This window comes from Triturus cristatus, chromosome 1_2 (genome assembly GCF_964204655.1).
Source record: "Triturus cristatus chromosome 1_2, aTriCri1.1, whole genome shotgun sequence".
In the NCBI taxonomy this organism is placed as follows: Eukaryota; Metazoa; Chordata; class Amphibia; order Caudata; family Salamandridae; genus Triturus; species Triturus cristatus.
In genome coordinates this window covers 858738000-858755007 of record NC_140580.1, presented here as the reverse complement: position 1 = coordinate 858755007, position 17008 = coordinate 858738000, and the positions used below count along the sequence as shown (strand labels likewise).

Below are 17008 nucleotides of genomic sequence, written 5' to 3'. Positions count from 1 at the left end.
CGGGGCAGTTCTTCTATGATTGCTGCATGCCAATGGGTTGCGCAGTCTCCTGCGCCTACTTCGAAGCCTTCAGTTCGTTCCTTCAGTGGGCCTTGGGGGACCTTCACGGGATCACGCAGGTGACCCACTACCTGGATGACTTCTTGTTCTTTGGCCCGGATGGGACAAACGAGTGTGCGGTAGGCCTGAGTCGCTTTGAGGAGCTGGCAGAGTTTCTAGGAGTTCCCCTTGCCCCAGGTAAGACCGAGGGGCCGGCTCAGGTCTTGACCTTTTTAGGTGTGGAGCTAGACACGGTGAAAGGCGAATCGAGGCTCCCCGCCGAGAACGTTCAGGGCTTGTTGCAGGACATCCAGGCGCTGCTGGGCAAGGACAAAGCGACCCTAGGGGCTGTCCAGAGCCTGGTTGGCAAATTGAACTTTGCAGCCAGGGTGATTCCAGCGGGCAGGGTATTCTCAAGGAGGCTGGCAGGGGCCACGGCAAATGTAATACAGAAGCACCATTTTGTACGATTGAATGCTGGCTTGAAGGCGGATCTAGCAATGTGGGCAGAATTCCTCATTGGTTTCAATGGGACTGTGATTTGGAGGGCCCCGTGGATAGCCAGCCAGGAGCTTTGCTTGTTCTCTGATGCGTCTGGAAGGGAAGGTTTTGGCGTGATCCTGGGTGAAGAGTGGTGCGCTATGAGGTGGCCTAATGCATGGCGTAGAAAGCAGGTGACAAAGAACATTGCAGTGTTGGAACTCTTTCCTATTCTTGTAGCGCTGCACCTATGGCGGGCCACCCTAAGCAACATGAAGGTAGTCTTCTGGTCAGACAACATGGCGGTGGTGCACGCCATCAACGGCCTTACTGCCTCGTGCCCGCTAGTCCTAAGTCTGCTGAGGGAGTTAGTGAAAGAGGGTCTGCGCAGCAATATTGAGTTTAGGGCGCGGCACATCGCGGGTGCACGGAATGTGGCAGCTGACACTCTTTCTCGCTTTCAGTGGCTTCGGTTTCGAGAGGCCTGGCCGCGGGCAAGGGCGGAGATGACACCATTCCCAGACCACCTTTGGCGCCTGCTTCAGTGGGGGAAAGACTGAGGAGGATGGGGGAGAGGTCCCTGGCGCCGGCGACGCGGAGGAAGTACGGCTCACAGTTAGCAACGTTCAGAGCAGTAGTGGAGGCGCAGGGTGGCTTAGCCTTGGGAAGCGAGGATCAGGTAGAGACCTTTGTGGTGTGGGCCAAGGAGAACGGCAGATCCCACTCATGGACATGTGGTCACCTGGCAGCCGTGCGCCATGACTCCAAGTTAGATGGCGGTGTCGACCCAACGGGGTCATCCAAGATTAGGGCGGCCCTGAAGGGCTGGGCCAGGGAGGAGGTTAGACAACCGGACACCAGGGCCCCCATTGAATTCATGGACCTACAGCTCATCCTGGACACTGTACCCCTGATTACTTTCTCCCCGTTCGAAGCAAGGCTCTTTTCAACGGCATTCTGCCTGGCATTCTTTGGCGCTTTTAGGGTTAGCGAGCTAGTGGCAAAATCGAAGGTTGACTTGTCTGGCACAGCGCTGGGTATCGCGGATGTGGCCCTTAATGTATCCCTGGAGCTCCGCATTCGCAAGTCCAAGACAGACCAGGCAGGGAGGGGGAAGACAGTTGTTCTACAAGCCTTGGGGGACAACAGGTACTGCCCGGTCCACATGGTCAGGGAATACCTGGCCTTACGCCCAGCGGCCCCGGGCCCCTTCCTGATTCATGCTGATGGGTGCCCCCTCACCAGGTTTCAGTTTGACCGCATTCTGGGTGCCACCCTTGACAAGGCGGGCTTATCAGGGAGTGGGCGCAGATTCTCCTCGCACTCCTTCCGAATTGGCGCTGCCACTTCAGCGGCTAAAGCCGGCCTGGGCCCAGAGGGTGTGAAGGGGGTGGGGCGCTGGGAGTCCCATTGTTTTAAGAGATATGTTCGACCTTGATGCTGCATGTGCAGTTCTGAGTTTTCCCACCCTAGTTTTTCCTTTTCGGATGAACATATCTATTTGGTGTGCAAATAAAGATACAACTACCTAAAAGCTGCTTCATCGTTTCATTGACAGGTCACCAGGTTTGGTTGATGGGACACTCCTACATCACGAGGTTGGAACGCTGGGCAGCACACAGGAACTGGTAGCAGAATTTTGCTAACACACAGTTCGTGTGGTTGGGCTCCCCGGGGATGAAATGGAGTGAAGCACGGGGCACAATTGAACAGCATTTGGCTGTTGGGGGGGTACAGCCCTCGATTATCATCTTACACCTTGGGGGAAATTACCTTGTTTCCAGGGGAAGGAGGGCCCTGCTCATGTCCATGCAAACGGACCTGCCAGCCATTAGCCAGGTTGGGGGGTCATGCGAAGTGTGGTGGTCGGAGATTGTACCCCGCAGGATTTGGAGGGGGGCCAGGTCCCCGGCAGCAGTAGAGCGGTCACGCAGAAGGGTCAATAGGTCCATGCAAAAATTCATGGAGCGCAGGGGCATGGGCTTCATCAGACATGCATTGATCCAAGAGAAGGTGGAGGGGTACTACGAGACGGATGGGGTGCACCTGTCCAGGGTAGGGATGGACATGTTCCTGCTGGACGTGCAAGAGGCGCTAGCAAGGGCAGGGCATCAGTAGCAGCTATGGAGGGAGGGGGGCTCTGGCAGCGACGGTAGCCTCCCCAGAGCTGTGGCGGAGTTACAGGGCGATCTGGAGGCAGAAGGGTACAGTAAGGGTACCTCTGCGACAGGCGGTACAGTAAGGGTACCCCTGTCCGGCACAGTAAGGGAGCCCGAGCCAAGGTCCAGGAGCCGAAGGGGGTTCTGGGAAGACCGCGACGGCGCCCCGTTAGTCCTTCGGGCGGTTGGGGGGCCTGACCAACCGGGGGTGTGCCACAACACGCTCCGCCCCTGTCAAAAGGGGCGGGAGTAGGAGACAGATCACGTGACCCAGTGGATGATCTGAAAAATAAATATGTGCCGCACTGCCGGGCATCGACCCACCGTGCGTACTGGCTCACCAGGCGGGCGGAGCAGCGAGGGGCTGCTTGCCCTGGATCGCCCGTAAGATAACCCATTTATCATCATACTTATGTTGTATGAAATAAACCTGCAGCAGTTCTTCACCCACAATGAAAGTGTCAGTGTAATCCTTGGGTGACGTCTGTGCATGCGTGTTGAGTGGAGCGGATGACGGTGTGGTCACTATGCCGCTGCCCGCGTCCCACGCAGTGGGACATCAGCAGGGCAGCTTTCTAGTGGCCGCCCGTCGCAGCCTTCCCCCCCCCCCCCCCCCTGTTCCGCCTCGCGAGCGAGGCCGCGCCCAGGGAGGGGAGCTCCCAATGAGTGTGCCGGTAGGAGGGGCCGATAGGGGGGGGCGAGGCTAGACCCCCCTATTTAGTCGCCTCTCTCTCCCAGTTCCTCCTCTGCTTCCTGCGCGCCGCTCCTGCCTGGACACGCGAATTCCCACCCTTTCCGCTTACCCTGCGTGGCGGAGACAGCGCGTTATTGGAATGTTTTAATGTTTCTCTTTTGCGTTGCAGGCGGTGTTACAGGGCGATCTGGAGGCAGAAGGGTACAGTAAGGGTACCTCTGCGACAGGCGGTACAGTTAGGGTACCCCTGTCCGGCACAGTAAGGGTGCCCGAGCCAAGGTCCAGGAGCCGAAGGGGGTTCTGGGAAGACCGCGACGGCGCCCCGTTAGTCCTTCGGGCGGTTGGGGGGCCTGACCAACCGGGGGTGTGCCACAACACGCTCCGCCCCTGTCAAAAGGGGCGGGAGTAGGAGACAGATCACGTGACCCAGTGGATGATCTGAAAAATAAATATGTGCCGCACTGCCGGGCCTCGACCCACCGTGCGTACTGGCTCACCAGGCGGGCGGAGCAGCGAGGGGCTGCTTGCCCTGGATCGCCCGTAAGATAACCCATTTATCGTCATACTTATGTTGTATGAAATAAACCTGCAGCAGTTCTTCACCCACAATGAAAGTGTCAGTGTAATCCTTGGGTGACGTCTGTGCATGCGTGTTGAGTGGAGCGGATGACGGTGTGGTCGCTACAAGAGAAACCTCAGAGAGTTGCGAAACGTCTAAGTTGTCATCAAAAGTGACACTTGAAAATAACCTTAAAATCGAAATGCAGCCACAACAAACATTGTACTATTGACAGTATTACGAGTACTTTTGATTTTAACTAACAACCGTGTCAGACTTTTAATGTCAATAACTTGCCGCACTAGAACAGTTTGCTAAAAGCGAGCTACACTACCCATAAAGCTGTGGGCGGTCATATCCTCGAATCACCGAAAGGTTGTGGGCTTACATGCGGACGTCAAATAAGGCGCATGCGCGTTTGATAGATTTGCTCTTGCAATTGTGAGGAGAGCTGTCGTTCAGATGTCCCGATCGGCTTCCACTTTAGCAGTCATGGCACGGTCCTTACCGACCACAGTCCTGGGTACCATGGCCTTCGGCACCAGTTTGGATCAGAGCGGTAGTGCCGAAGCGGTGCAGGAGTTCATGGCGCGGGGGTTTGACCAGCTGGACACCGCTTTCATGTATGGCCAAGGCGAGACCGAGCGTGTGCTAGGCGCATTGGCACTGGGACCGAAAGGTAAGGGAACTTTTGGGATGTGTGCAGACAGTGCACTAGCAGCCTCGTTCCCAATGCAGCCCTGCATGCTAAGGGCACATATCGGTGATTGAGAGTCCTGGCCCCATGGGCGAAACTTATTTCAGCAAGAGGCTGTAATTTTAACCGCACACCACACACTCTCACTGACTTCGTGTGAGTTGAATGAGCGACATCTAGATACCTTTATCACTTCTTTACACAATATTTATATCAGATGAGTTGTGGAGACCCAGATTTTAATATTTTCTCCCTGTGTTACTCTTTCTGCGGCAAAAACATACAACTGCGCATACCATGACTGATTCTTGACATCTCACAATGATTAACATTTATGGGATGACAGTTTCAAAGTCCACCCTGACAGATCTCCCCACCATCACGCCCTCTTACTTGCGCCTGCTCTGCACCATAAACTTTAAATTAAAAATCTTAGAATCGACGACCCAGCGTGGTAACGGGTTTAGAGGAATATAATCCTAAAAAATGCTACAAAAATTAGACCTGGAGAGCTGTTCAAATCTGCCAGCATACGGAAAAACAGAACAAAACCTGGACGCCTGCCTCTCACACTTTTGAATCCATCTCAACCTGCTACATCCTTTAATGCCATACCCACTCCTCTGTGATCATCACACACAAGGAAATACTTGCCAGATGGGAGCAAAAGATAGATAACACTTTATCAACCACACGTCCTGCAGTGTGTAGCATGCTACCCATGTAAGAAGGTGCTTTAGTGCCAGCACATAGGGATAAAAAGCGCTATACAGATTTTTCAGTACAATAGTATGGTAAGGGCGCTAAAGTTTCCAAGATCCATGCGAGTTCCTCACCCAGTCCAGGATTTTCTTTACTTTTTAGGATTAGTAGTCCTCCTTATTACATTATTGTACGATCAATGAAAATCAAGGGGCCCACAACAGGGGAGGGCTACACAGTTAAATACGGAAGAATGCTAGTGAATAAAAAAGAATGAAGGGGTAACAAATTAAGATCAGATGCATTAAGAAAGTATGAATAATGAGCAGTGCTTTAAATGGGAAAAAATAAGTGCAGGTACTCGTTAAAATAGAGGTGTGGCAAGTGGGCGGGGCTAAGGGCAAGATATAATCATACATAATGACTTCTGTACCAGTTGAAGCACATATCAAAACACACGAAAAATGTGTTTGTCAATAAAACAGATTAACTCATTACACATGAAAGCCATGATGGCACTTTAACCCGAAGGGTCCCTGTGCACCTGATTGACAGTGCAGGGTCTGTCTAGAGACCCTGTCCTGTTAATCACAGCGTGACACAAGCCTTTTCAAACCCAAGCAGTTTGGGGATCAAATGGGCGCGGCGGGAATCTTCACAAGTAACTCTGCAAAAGGCCACTCCACGGCTCTGTTAATTACATGCTCCTCAGAAGCAGAGCGGAATGTGGAGGAGAAACCTAACCTGCGCCTGCCGTGCCGTGGATCAGGGTACCGGTACTCTCCATGGCTACAGAGAAGTGCCGGTACCAACAGCAAAAAAAATTGGAAGTGACGGTACTCAGTACCCGTGAGTACCGGCCCATTTAAAGCACTGATAATGAGGGATAAAAAATTTGATCGCATCCCTGCCAAGAATTTTCAATTCTATTAAGGACACGGAGGCGAGGATTATGCTGTCTCTTTCTTCACTGTTTATTTTACAGCAGCCAATGAAAATCAGTTAAACATTTTACATACAACATTTCCCATGATGCAATGGGGTTATCCAATAACCATATAGACTATGCTCTATATATGTAACCACAAACACAGGCACTTCCTTTTTCTTTGCTGTGAACAAACACTGTCCAATTAAACCGAACATATGTCCATCAAGAACTTTTAGAAACGCAGAACGTAAATCTTCATGTCAGAACCACCGACATCCATGTGACTGAAGGGTGCGCAGCACGCCATCCAAACTTGCAAACAAGTAGATGTTTATTGATCACCTTTCTGCTCCGCCCCTGAAACAGAAATTCGCAAATCGTAATAACCATGATAAGCAGAAGTGTCTGGGCGGGTAGTCAATAATGATCATGAATATGAAAAACATATACATTGGACGGGATCCTCACCTCCGTGTCCTTAATAGAATTGAAAATTTTTGGCGCGAATGCTAGCAAAAGTTTTATTCTATTACAGGACTGGAGGCTTCAGATTATGCTAGTTCAACGCTTTACCAATACAACAGAAGCAATGTCGCCCACAGGTTTATAATAAAACTGCTTAAAAGTAGTCAGATGACCAATCAGCTGCTTTCATTATATCCTGTAAACTAGTGCCGAACATATAAGATTTCGAGGCCATACTGCCTCTCACTGAGTGGGCCCGAAAGAGCTCAGTGTCAATACCAGCCTCCTGCATTATATATCTGAGCCATCTGGCAATAGTCGCAGACGTAACGGGTTTAAATGGTTTCTGCAAACCAATTAACAAAGTAGAACAACCAACGGGTCTAAGCGCTTGGGTACATTGTTCATAAGCTTTCAAGCATTTTACTACACACAATTTATCATTAACAGGAAAAGCATGGTATTCAATGGAAAGTGAAAATGTTTTTGTCTGAGCAGAAATCGAAAAGGAGACCCCTTCTGGGGAAATCACTCTACCTGTTAAGTCCAGAGCTCTGATATCAGAGACTTTTCGGCAAGCAGACAAACAAAGGTGCATGGCTAGTTTGGCCGACAATTGTTTTCTCGAAAGTTCCTCATTATAAGGCCAGTTATCAAATAAAGTTAACACTTTAGAAATGTCCCATAAAGCAGAATACTTACCCTTAGGGGGATTCGCCACACGTATACCTTTGAGGAGTTTACATATAACCTGATGCATACCTACCGGTTTTACCGTCAATTTGTGTATGTCCTGCTGAGATACCGGACCTGAAGTTGTTAATCGATCTGTAGGAGAGGCCCTCCGAGGCCTTCTTGGATAAAAAATGTACGACCTGTGAGAGGTCTGCTTCCACGGGGTCCACCTGTTTCTCCAGGCACCAACCTAGCCACGCTCGCCATGCTGAGGAGTGTTGTTTCCTGGTAGAAGGAGCCCAGGCTTGCTAGATGAAACCGGAAGCCTCTTTTGAAATTCCTGGCAACGACCACTGTTGCAGGAAAGCCTCCAGGCCATCAGGGACAACTGCCCCGCTAACACTAATGGGTGCAGTTCTCCTGGAGGGCCCTGGAGCACGTCTGAGACCATGGAAGGGGAAGCGGGAAGTCGCAGGTTAGTTCCAGAAGAGCTGGAACCCACGGTTGCGACTTTCACACTGGTGTGAGCAGGACAAGTTCCGCTTGTTGAAGGACAATCTGTTTCGCCACTCTGGGGATCAGAGCGAAGGGGGGAAACACATAATTTAAGGACCTCGACCAATCCTGTGTGAATACATCCGTGGCTTTCGCCAAAGGGTCCGGCCTCGAACTGAAAAACTACTCCAGTTGGCGATTGAGCCTGGAGGCAAATAGATCTATCTAGCAAGGATCCCACGTCTCCTGAATCATTCGAAAAAGAAAAGGATGGAGTTGCCAGTCACTGTAATCTGTCAAGTGACGGGAATTCCAATCCGCTATTGCATTGTCCTGCCCCGGAAGATATTCCGCCATCACTGTAATCTGATGGGCTAGGCAGTAATGCCAAAAATCCTTGGCTATCTCGGCTAACATGGGTGATCTCGTCCCCCCTAATTTGTTTATGTACCTCACCGCCGAAACGTTGTCCATCCTGCAACAGGAGAACTTCTTGGGTGAGAGAGAGCGGATCACGAACGACCCTGCTAGGAGCTCAAGGCAGTTGATGTGCAAAGCCAATTCTTGGAGAGACCATCTGCCCCCTGTGGTTATCTCCCCACATGTCGCTCCCCAGCCCCACCGGCTGGCATCGGACTCTATCACCACTTCCGGGTGAGAGCTGAAGATCGCTCGGCCATTCCAAGCATCTACTTGTGTCAGCCACCAATTGAGCTCCTCCTTCACCTCGTTCGTGAGGGGAACTTGGTTGAAGTAGGAAAGACCCTTCTGCAAGTGTTGAATTTTCAAGCGTTGTAGGGCTCGATAATGCAATGGCCCCGGAAAAATCGCTTGAATTGAGGATGCAAGAAGACCCACCGAACGAGCAATATCCCACAGCAACATTACTTGCCTGGTTAGTGTTACTTTCAGCTCCTTCTTTAGATCCCTCAACTTAGACTTGGGGAGTTGCAGTTGAGCAGTCTGAGAGTTGATTACAAAACCCAGAAACTCTATCGACTTAGTGGAAGACAGGACTGACTTGGTTGAATTGATTATGAAACCCAGATTCTCCAGAAGTGGCACCGTGATCTGAAGGTGCTGGACTGCTAGGGTAACTGATGGAGCCATGATGAGTATGTTGTCTAGATAAATTATATGACGAATACCCTGCTCTGTGAGGTGAGCAGTCACTGGTATCATCAGCTTGGTGAAGCACCAAGGCGCTGAGGAAAGACTGAAAGGAAGGACCAAATATTCCAACCATCGGTCTTGCCACCGGAACTGTAAGAAACGTCAGTGTGGAGGGAAGATGGGCACCGTAATATAAGCATCCTTGAGGTCCAAATGGAGATTCAGCATGGGGGTGAATCTGGGTCCTGGAGAGAGGCAAGTAAAGCGGCTAAAGATTTCATCAATTTCACATAGCAAGCAGCTAGCTGAGGTGATTGCCTCTCAGACATGCTTCTACAGTGCCTTGACAAGTCCAGGAATTTAAAATAAAACATACCAGCCAAAGCCAGAACTTCCTTAGCATGATCACATGGAGTACATGTGTCAAAGATTCCTCTCCCTTGGCACAGGGGCGACATTGTCAGTCATCCAGGTTCCTTCAGCCGTACTAATAGGAATTCAAAGGAATTGATCCAAAACGCAATTCCTTTAGGTGACGCTTTATACTCAAGTTGAGGGGCAAAAAAAAGGTAGGGTGGAAGGGACCCTGGCTCGTACAGCATAAAAACCAGCTCTCTGTGCCCTAATTTCTACACAGCTTATACGTCCTGTACCCTTTATATTAACTTTGCTTTTTTGATCAGCAATTTGGCAGTCACAGGAACCGGTAAGCCACATGTCAATATTTCACATGCCTCCAGCGCCTCAAGGGCATGATTTAGAAACTTGTGCCAGTTTGTAGCTGGGTTGCTTATCACTTCCCAAATTATATTTTCTAACGTATTGTTGTTCGCCTGCTTGGCTTTAAGGCTATAGGCTAAGAATGTTGCTTCTAGAATTCAGTGCTGCAAAGCTAACCCAAACTCTTGTCTGATTTGGCCGTGGAATGTGCAATTTGAAAGCAAAGATACTTTGCAGTAACAAGAGGCCTGCGATGTGTTCAGCCAGTTGGCCATTTTGTCCCTGGAAATAATTGCCCCTGAAGCAATTATGGGGGCGAATTTGCACCCTTTTACCTTCAAGATAGGGGAGATCTGGGTTCTTCAATTATTGAAGCTTAAAGAAAGTCCACTTATTACATAGTAATATCAGAAAAATTCTCAGTTTGCGAAGTATAAACCTGGGTTAAGTGAGTGACTCACGCACAGAGCGGGGAAGAGTGAAAGCAACTGAGCTAAACCATAAAAAAAAGTCCACCCCCCAACTTTTCAAATCTGGTCTTTATTAAATATATAGGTGTATGCTCTAGACTTAAAAAAACATTTTCAATCCAGTCTAGACCCATATCGTTCAGAATACTTACATTGTCATAAGATGTAAACTGGCAGATGCCAAGCATCTTACTATGTATGTATCAATGAGAACTAGCTACAAGGTAAATGCTCCTAGTGTATTTTTGTACAGAGGAAACACATATTTGTGTTTTTATAGAAGACCCTCACTCACCAACCTAGTTGGTGACATGCTTCATCATCGGGTCCCACTCAAGGTACTGAGTGTACCTTGAGTGTGCTTCAACGCCTGCATACAGTGGAGCTGGTTTTGTGCAATGAGTGTGCAGTGAAAGTGAATGAGTGAGAATTAAAAAACTGTCCGAAGGGTCCCAGGTAAATAAGGGACTATTTTAATGTTTTGGGCCCCTGGTAGTGGGTAAAAATGAGAGGAGGATATCAGTGGAAGTGAATGAGTGAGAATGAAAAAACTGTCCGAATAGTCCCAGGTAAATAAGGGACTATTTTAATGCTTTTGGGCCCCTGGCAGTGGTTAAAAATGAGAGGAGGATATCAGTGGAGGTCTTTAGTAACTCCGATATCATTATCGGTCAACATGTTTCAGCCAGGTTCTTTATATTGGGCTGGCTTTCATCCAATCAACCATCCTCTAACACATAACGCACCTTAGCGTGTGTGCCACATAGTCTTCAATATACTATTTTGTAGACCACCACGTTATTATTCACTCACATAAGGTCTTGATGAAACATTTTTTTAATTCTCACTCATTCACTTTCACTGCACACTCATTGCACAAAACCAGCTCCGCGGTATCCAGGTATTGACCATTGCTAGATCTCTTAAATACTCTCTTAACACTGACCTAGCCTACAAAGAACACTTCATCAAGAAGCTCATGATGGGCTGGCACCAACTCTCCCTACTAGAAAAAGTGAAACCATACCTTCCAGAAAGCAATTTCAGAACTGCCATCCAAATCCCTTGTGTTCTTGCATATTAATAGTGTAAACAAATTGTTACAAAACTTCCCAGACACTGCATTGGCTCCAATGAAATGTATCGTACAAGGTACATAAATATTCTCAGTGGCCTGAAAGAATTCAACCATATTTCCCCCACGTCAGATCATATTTAAAACCTTCTTCATAGCTTAGAAATGCATTTCCATTGTTACCCTGTTGATCTGGCTGTTGAGGCGAAACAGAGTAGAGTGCAGCACATCAGTAAGGGCAGGAGAGTGCAGCATACAAGTTCAGCTAACAAAGAAGACATCAGGCTAGCAACTACACTCAATGTTGTTGCCCTGTGGGGGAGTGCTGGTGCTAACTTAGACTGCAAGGGACCTTAGCCGCAACTCCACATCTAGCATGACACAGCACACGCAGAAACACTTGTGTGACTCTTCAGTTCAGCATCATTTGGCCTCTGTAATCACAAAGTAGTGAAACGGGTATAGTGCAGAGGTACTTATTCCTCATCTACTTCCTGGAGCAGTGAAAACCAAACTTTATGGGGTTTAATTTGCAGCACACTGATCACAGGTTTATTTAATCATAGGTGGGGTCTAATTTGGATTTTAGTGTCCAGTATTTTATACTGCAAACCCTCTTACCTTTCTTCTTTCCGTCTTCTTTGTTTCCTTTTGCCTCTTCTTTCTTTCCTCCTTTCATTCTTTTTCTTTCCTTTTTCATTCTTTCTCTTTTACCTTCTTTCATTCTTTCTCTTTTCCTGCATTCCATCTTTTTTGCACTTGACTTTACGTTTTCCCTATTCTTAATTTTTTCTGTTTTGCCTTTTTCCCTGCTTATTTTCTTTTGACCTTTCTGTTTAACTTTTCCCTGTTTCTTTCTTGCCTTCTTTATTTTTGCCATCTTTCCTTATTTCTATCCTTTCTTTCTGTTTTTCTATCCTTTCTTTCTGTTTTTCCTTTCCTTTCTTTCTGTTGAGCCGCCTTTCTGTTTAGCCTTCTTTCTTTCCTTCTGTTTAGCTTTCTTTCTTCCTGTTTTGCCTTCTTTTTTCTTTCCCTTTTCTTTTTTGTCTTTTTCCTTTCCTTCTTTAGTTTTTTCATATGTGCTACTTTGCATTTTTTGTTCTGTTATTTTCTTTCTTTCCCTCTCCTTTTCCCTTCTTGGGTTGCAGTGCGGAGCACTGCTCGCGCAGTATGAGACATTTAGTAGGTGAAAAACGGGGTTTGAGAGCGTGACCTAGGAATCGCACACGCTCATGCGTGTGCTTTACCTTTTGTGGCCCGCTATTGGCCTTTGCGTGCCTCTTGTAATGAAAGTCAGCACGCAATAGGCCAAAGTCGGGCACATTGCTCCGCCCACGGCCTTTTGCTGTCTGTTACAAGCACCCGCAGTCATGTGGTTTCAATTATCGTGCCCAGACACGGGCACGATAATTGAACCCACATGGCTCGCAGTGGCGGGCGCGCGCACCACTCGCAGGCTTCTTTTTTTTGGGGATCCATTTCACAGGGAAGCGTGGTGATTAGCGCGAGCCATATTAAGACTGCAGAGCTCTGTACAAGTTTGAAAGTAGTGACAGTAAATGTAAGCGGGGTGACTTCTGAGAGGGAGTGTGGGCTATTTAGTATGTCGTGCATAACTCGACGCCTCACCACGGGTAGTAAGTGCTATGTAATGGAATTAAAACTGTGAGTGCAGCTGGAAGTGTGCGACGCACCGGTTCCTAATGTTTGATCCTTTTGGAGATGCATTGCCTTCAGTGTTTCTTTGCCTCCTATTACATTGATGTCGGACACTTCATTAGCCCGAATGTGCCTCATCTACTTTCTTGCTGGCGCGCTCTCTGTTCTCTGATTCTTAACACCTCATCCTTCGTCCTCACAGTGAGGCGCTGTTAGACGGACCGGGAGGGTCGGCCGAGGACAAGGGGAGAGGTCTCCGGGGAGAGCCGTCTCCAGCGATCGTACAGATGAGTAACTTCCCCCCCACAGATGTACACCACACAAGGATAGGATTTAACGTTCTTTATAAGCGATTTCTTAAGGTACGATGGAATGGTACAAGGAGGTCTGGACTCAGGGGTCCCCTCGATTCTAGTCTCTTGGTTTGGGAAAGGGGGTAGCGGGACAGTCTGGTTACCAATCTGGTAGATGTGATGATGGAAGGCTCACAATCCTCGAGCTCGGTGTTCTGGCTTGGACGGGCCGCGGCAGCGCCAGCAGGTCCCGGTGAAGGTGGTCGTTACACGGTCCGCGGCAGCGCCAGCAGGTCCCGATGAAGGTGGTCGTTACACGGTCCGCGGCAGCGCCAGCAGGTCCCGATGAGGATGGAGGATGCAGAAGGCCGCGGCAGCGCCAGCAGGCAGGACGATAGTTCACAAGGCAGGGCTACGGCAGCGCCGGTAGTCCGTCAAGGCTGAGTTCTTCTCGGTGTCTCTCGACTCCAGGATACAACTGCCTTCCTGCTCTGGAGCTGCCCTAGTTATAGGTCTGGCGCCCTTTGATGTCCGGACCCTCGCACTTGGAGGTCGGGAGGTCCGGGATGAGGGAGTCCAGACACCCAGCAGGGGGGTGGAGCCAGCGCCCGGGGGAGCTGGAGGGCGATCGGCACCTGGCGGGGTAGAGCCATCGACACTTCTTTCTCCCATCGACCTGCCAAGTGGTCCGTTCACCTCCTGGGTGGATGGTGGTGCCGGGATGTCGGGGCCTGGCCAGGCCCAGGGTTAGGGTCGAGCTGAGGCCACGCGGCCTCGTGGTGCCGTGTCCAAGATGACGGCTGGTCCGGCCTGGGGAGCCGGTAGTGGTTCGGCCCCATGATACATAGATGTCCGGGGGCAGGAGCTCCGTCTGGAGACGGGGTGCGGGTTGTTTCTGTGGGTAACACCTGGAGGGCCGGGGCTTGGGCCCTGTCATGCGGGGAGGGAGCAAGCCCTTCATGTGGCCTGTCCAACAGGCGCTGTGCTACAGGCGGGGAGGACCAGAGCAGAAGCCTTTTACCAATGTAAATCAGTGACCATCAGATATGCAGCTGGCCATGGACCTTATACTCGGGTGACTGTTACAGGGACTAGTGCTCCTGACAACAATGAGAATAGCACTGATGATAACAATGGGACTAGTGCCGATGCCAACAATGAGAATAGCACTGATGATCACAATGGGACTGGTGCTGATGCCAACAATGAGAATAGCGCTGATGATACCAATGGGACTAGTGCTCCTGACAACAATGAGAATAGCGCTGATGATACCAATGGGACTAGTGCCGATGCCAACAATGACAATAGCATTGATAACCATGGGACTAGTGCCCATGACAACAATGAGAATAGCACTGATGATAACAATGGGACTAGTGCCCATGACAACAATGAGAATAGCACTGATGATACCGCTCCACCTCAGACAGATAACATCACTCCCCATCTTCGTAAGAAACCTCAAAACCTGGCTCTTCGACAGACCCCCTCCTTGATGGACTGGAACCGGCGAACCACCCCCCCCCCCCCCCAACGCCCCCAGTGCCTTGAGACCCTTACGGGTGAGTAGTCGCACTTAACAAACACCTGATTTGATTTAATGATACCGATGGGACTAGTGCTCCTGACAATATTGAGAATAGCACTGATGATAACAATGGGACTAGTGCCGATGCCAACAATGAGAATTGCACTGCTAACAATGGGAATAGTGCTGATGCCAACAATGAGAATAGCACTGATGATAACAATGGGACTAGTTCCCATGACAACAATAGCACTGATGATAACAATGGGACTAGTGCCGATGCCAACAATGGGAATAGCACTGATAACCATGGGACTAGTGCCCATGACAACAATGAGAATAGCACTGATGATAACAATGGGACTAGTGCCCATGACAACAATGAGAATAGCACTGATGATAACATTGGGACTAGTGCCAATGCCAAGAATGAGAATAGCACTGATAATCATTGGGACTAGTGCCGATTCCAACAATGAGAATAGCACTGATGATACCAATGGGAATAGTGCCGATGCCAACAATGAGAATAGCACTGATGATAACAATGGGACTAGTTCCCATGACAACAATAATAGCACTGATGATAACAATGCGACTAGTGCTCATGACAGCAATGAGAATAGCACTGATGACCATGGGACTAGTGCCCATGACAACAATGAGAATAGCTCTGATGATAACAATGGGACTAGTGCTCATGAAAACAATGAGAATAGCACTGATGATAACAATGACTATAGCTCTGATGAGAACAGTGGGACTAGTGCTAACGAGAACAGTGAGAATAGCGCTGATGACAACGAAAATCGCACTGATGATAACAACGAGACTAGTGCCGATGACGAGACTAGTGCCGATGACGAGACTAGTGCCGATGACGAGACTAGTGCCGATGACGAGACTAGTGCCGATGACGAGACTAGTGCCGATGACGAGAGTAGTGCCGATGACGAGAGTAGTGCCGATGACAACAAGACTAGTGCCGATGACAAAAATAAGAATAGCGCTGATGATAACGGGACTAGAGCAGATGGCAAAACTGCATGATTAAGAGACTGTTACTCCGGGTCCGCACTGCTCATTCATAGGAGACACTGTCCTGGACTCACATGCCTCTTATCCGTGTGCACACTGGTCTTTAACCATATTCCTCCAACAGATTCTAGCACATTATTACAGGTTAATATGTTCCTTGTGAGGCCTTCTGACTCCTGCCATTGGGATTTAAGTTCTGCCACTATGTTGATTATTATGCCAGTGCTGGAGCATTGTGCTTTTGGGAGAGGATGTGGTCCGACGGCTACAAGAGGATGTGGTCCAACGGCTACACTGCCGACTTTGGTGCTGAAAACCAGGGTTTGAGCCTCGGGGTCGCGTCCACATCCTGTGATTCTGGGCAAATCACTTAATCTCCCCGTACCAGAATGTGTAATGTAAATACGGTGCTCATGTAAAGCGCTCCAATACCTTCGGGTCGAGTTCGCGCTATATAAATATGCAGAAAAAAGAATACACAAAGCCTCGTGCTTTACCTGTACTTGTTTGTGTTTGTGAGTAACGTTAAAAGAGCCAGTTTGCGCTGTGGAAAGGGATTTTCGGTAACAACAAGCATTTGCAGTGCAATAGGTCTCGCATTTACGCCAGTTTGACCTATTGGCATTGTAAATGACAATGGCTTTTATTTATGTTTCAAAATCCAAAACATAAATAAAAGGCAATGTCATTTACAATAAACATAGCTCAAACTCTCGCAAATACGAGACCTATTGCATTGCAAATGCTTGTTGCCTTTGTTCCTCATTCCCTGCCCTCCTTCCTCAAAGACGAGGCTAGCAGCCAATGCCAGACCGTTGTTTTTTTTTATGTCTGTCTTAGCCAAGACTTTTTGATATTACTAAAAGAATATTTTACATAGTTACATATAGGGTTTTTCAGTTAGTCTTCACCCATGAGTCTGTGATAGTGTCTTTAAAAATTTTCTTTCACCTACTCCAGCATGCATCAAGGGTCAGTGTTACCCCACTTCAGCCTTTGATTGACATCACTGAGTTACGGCATGCTGGCCTTTTACTAGGCAAAACCAAAGGGGATGATGGACGGGGTGTTGAACATTGCAAACACTCACCCCCAGTCAACTGATCTGGGTTTAATCCATTATCATTCTTTAGCTCACTCCGCCACCCCATTTCAGATATGGCCATATGCAAATCAGTCTGACCCTGTGCCTCTTGGGAACAGTCCAGCCCGA

General features: G+C 48.8%; 1 protein-coding gene across 1 annotated transcript in view; it reads left to right on the top strand.

The window, feature by feature from the left end:
- The first annotated feature begins 4305 nt into the window (after positions 1-4305).
- Positions 4306-17008, top strand: part of LOC146868165 (aflatoxin B1 aldehyde reductase member 2-like) — a 270736-nt gene continuing 258033 nt past the window's right edge. The window contains exon 1 of the mRNA XM_085609064.1: positions 4306-4610. Within this exon, the coding sequence (XP_085465190.1) occupies positions 4394-4610 (217 nt within the window). The 5' untranslated portion in view covers positions 4306-4393. The remainder of the gene's footprint in view (positions 4611-17008) is intronic.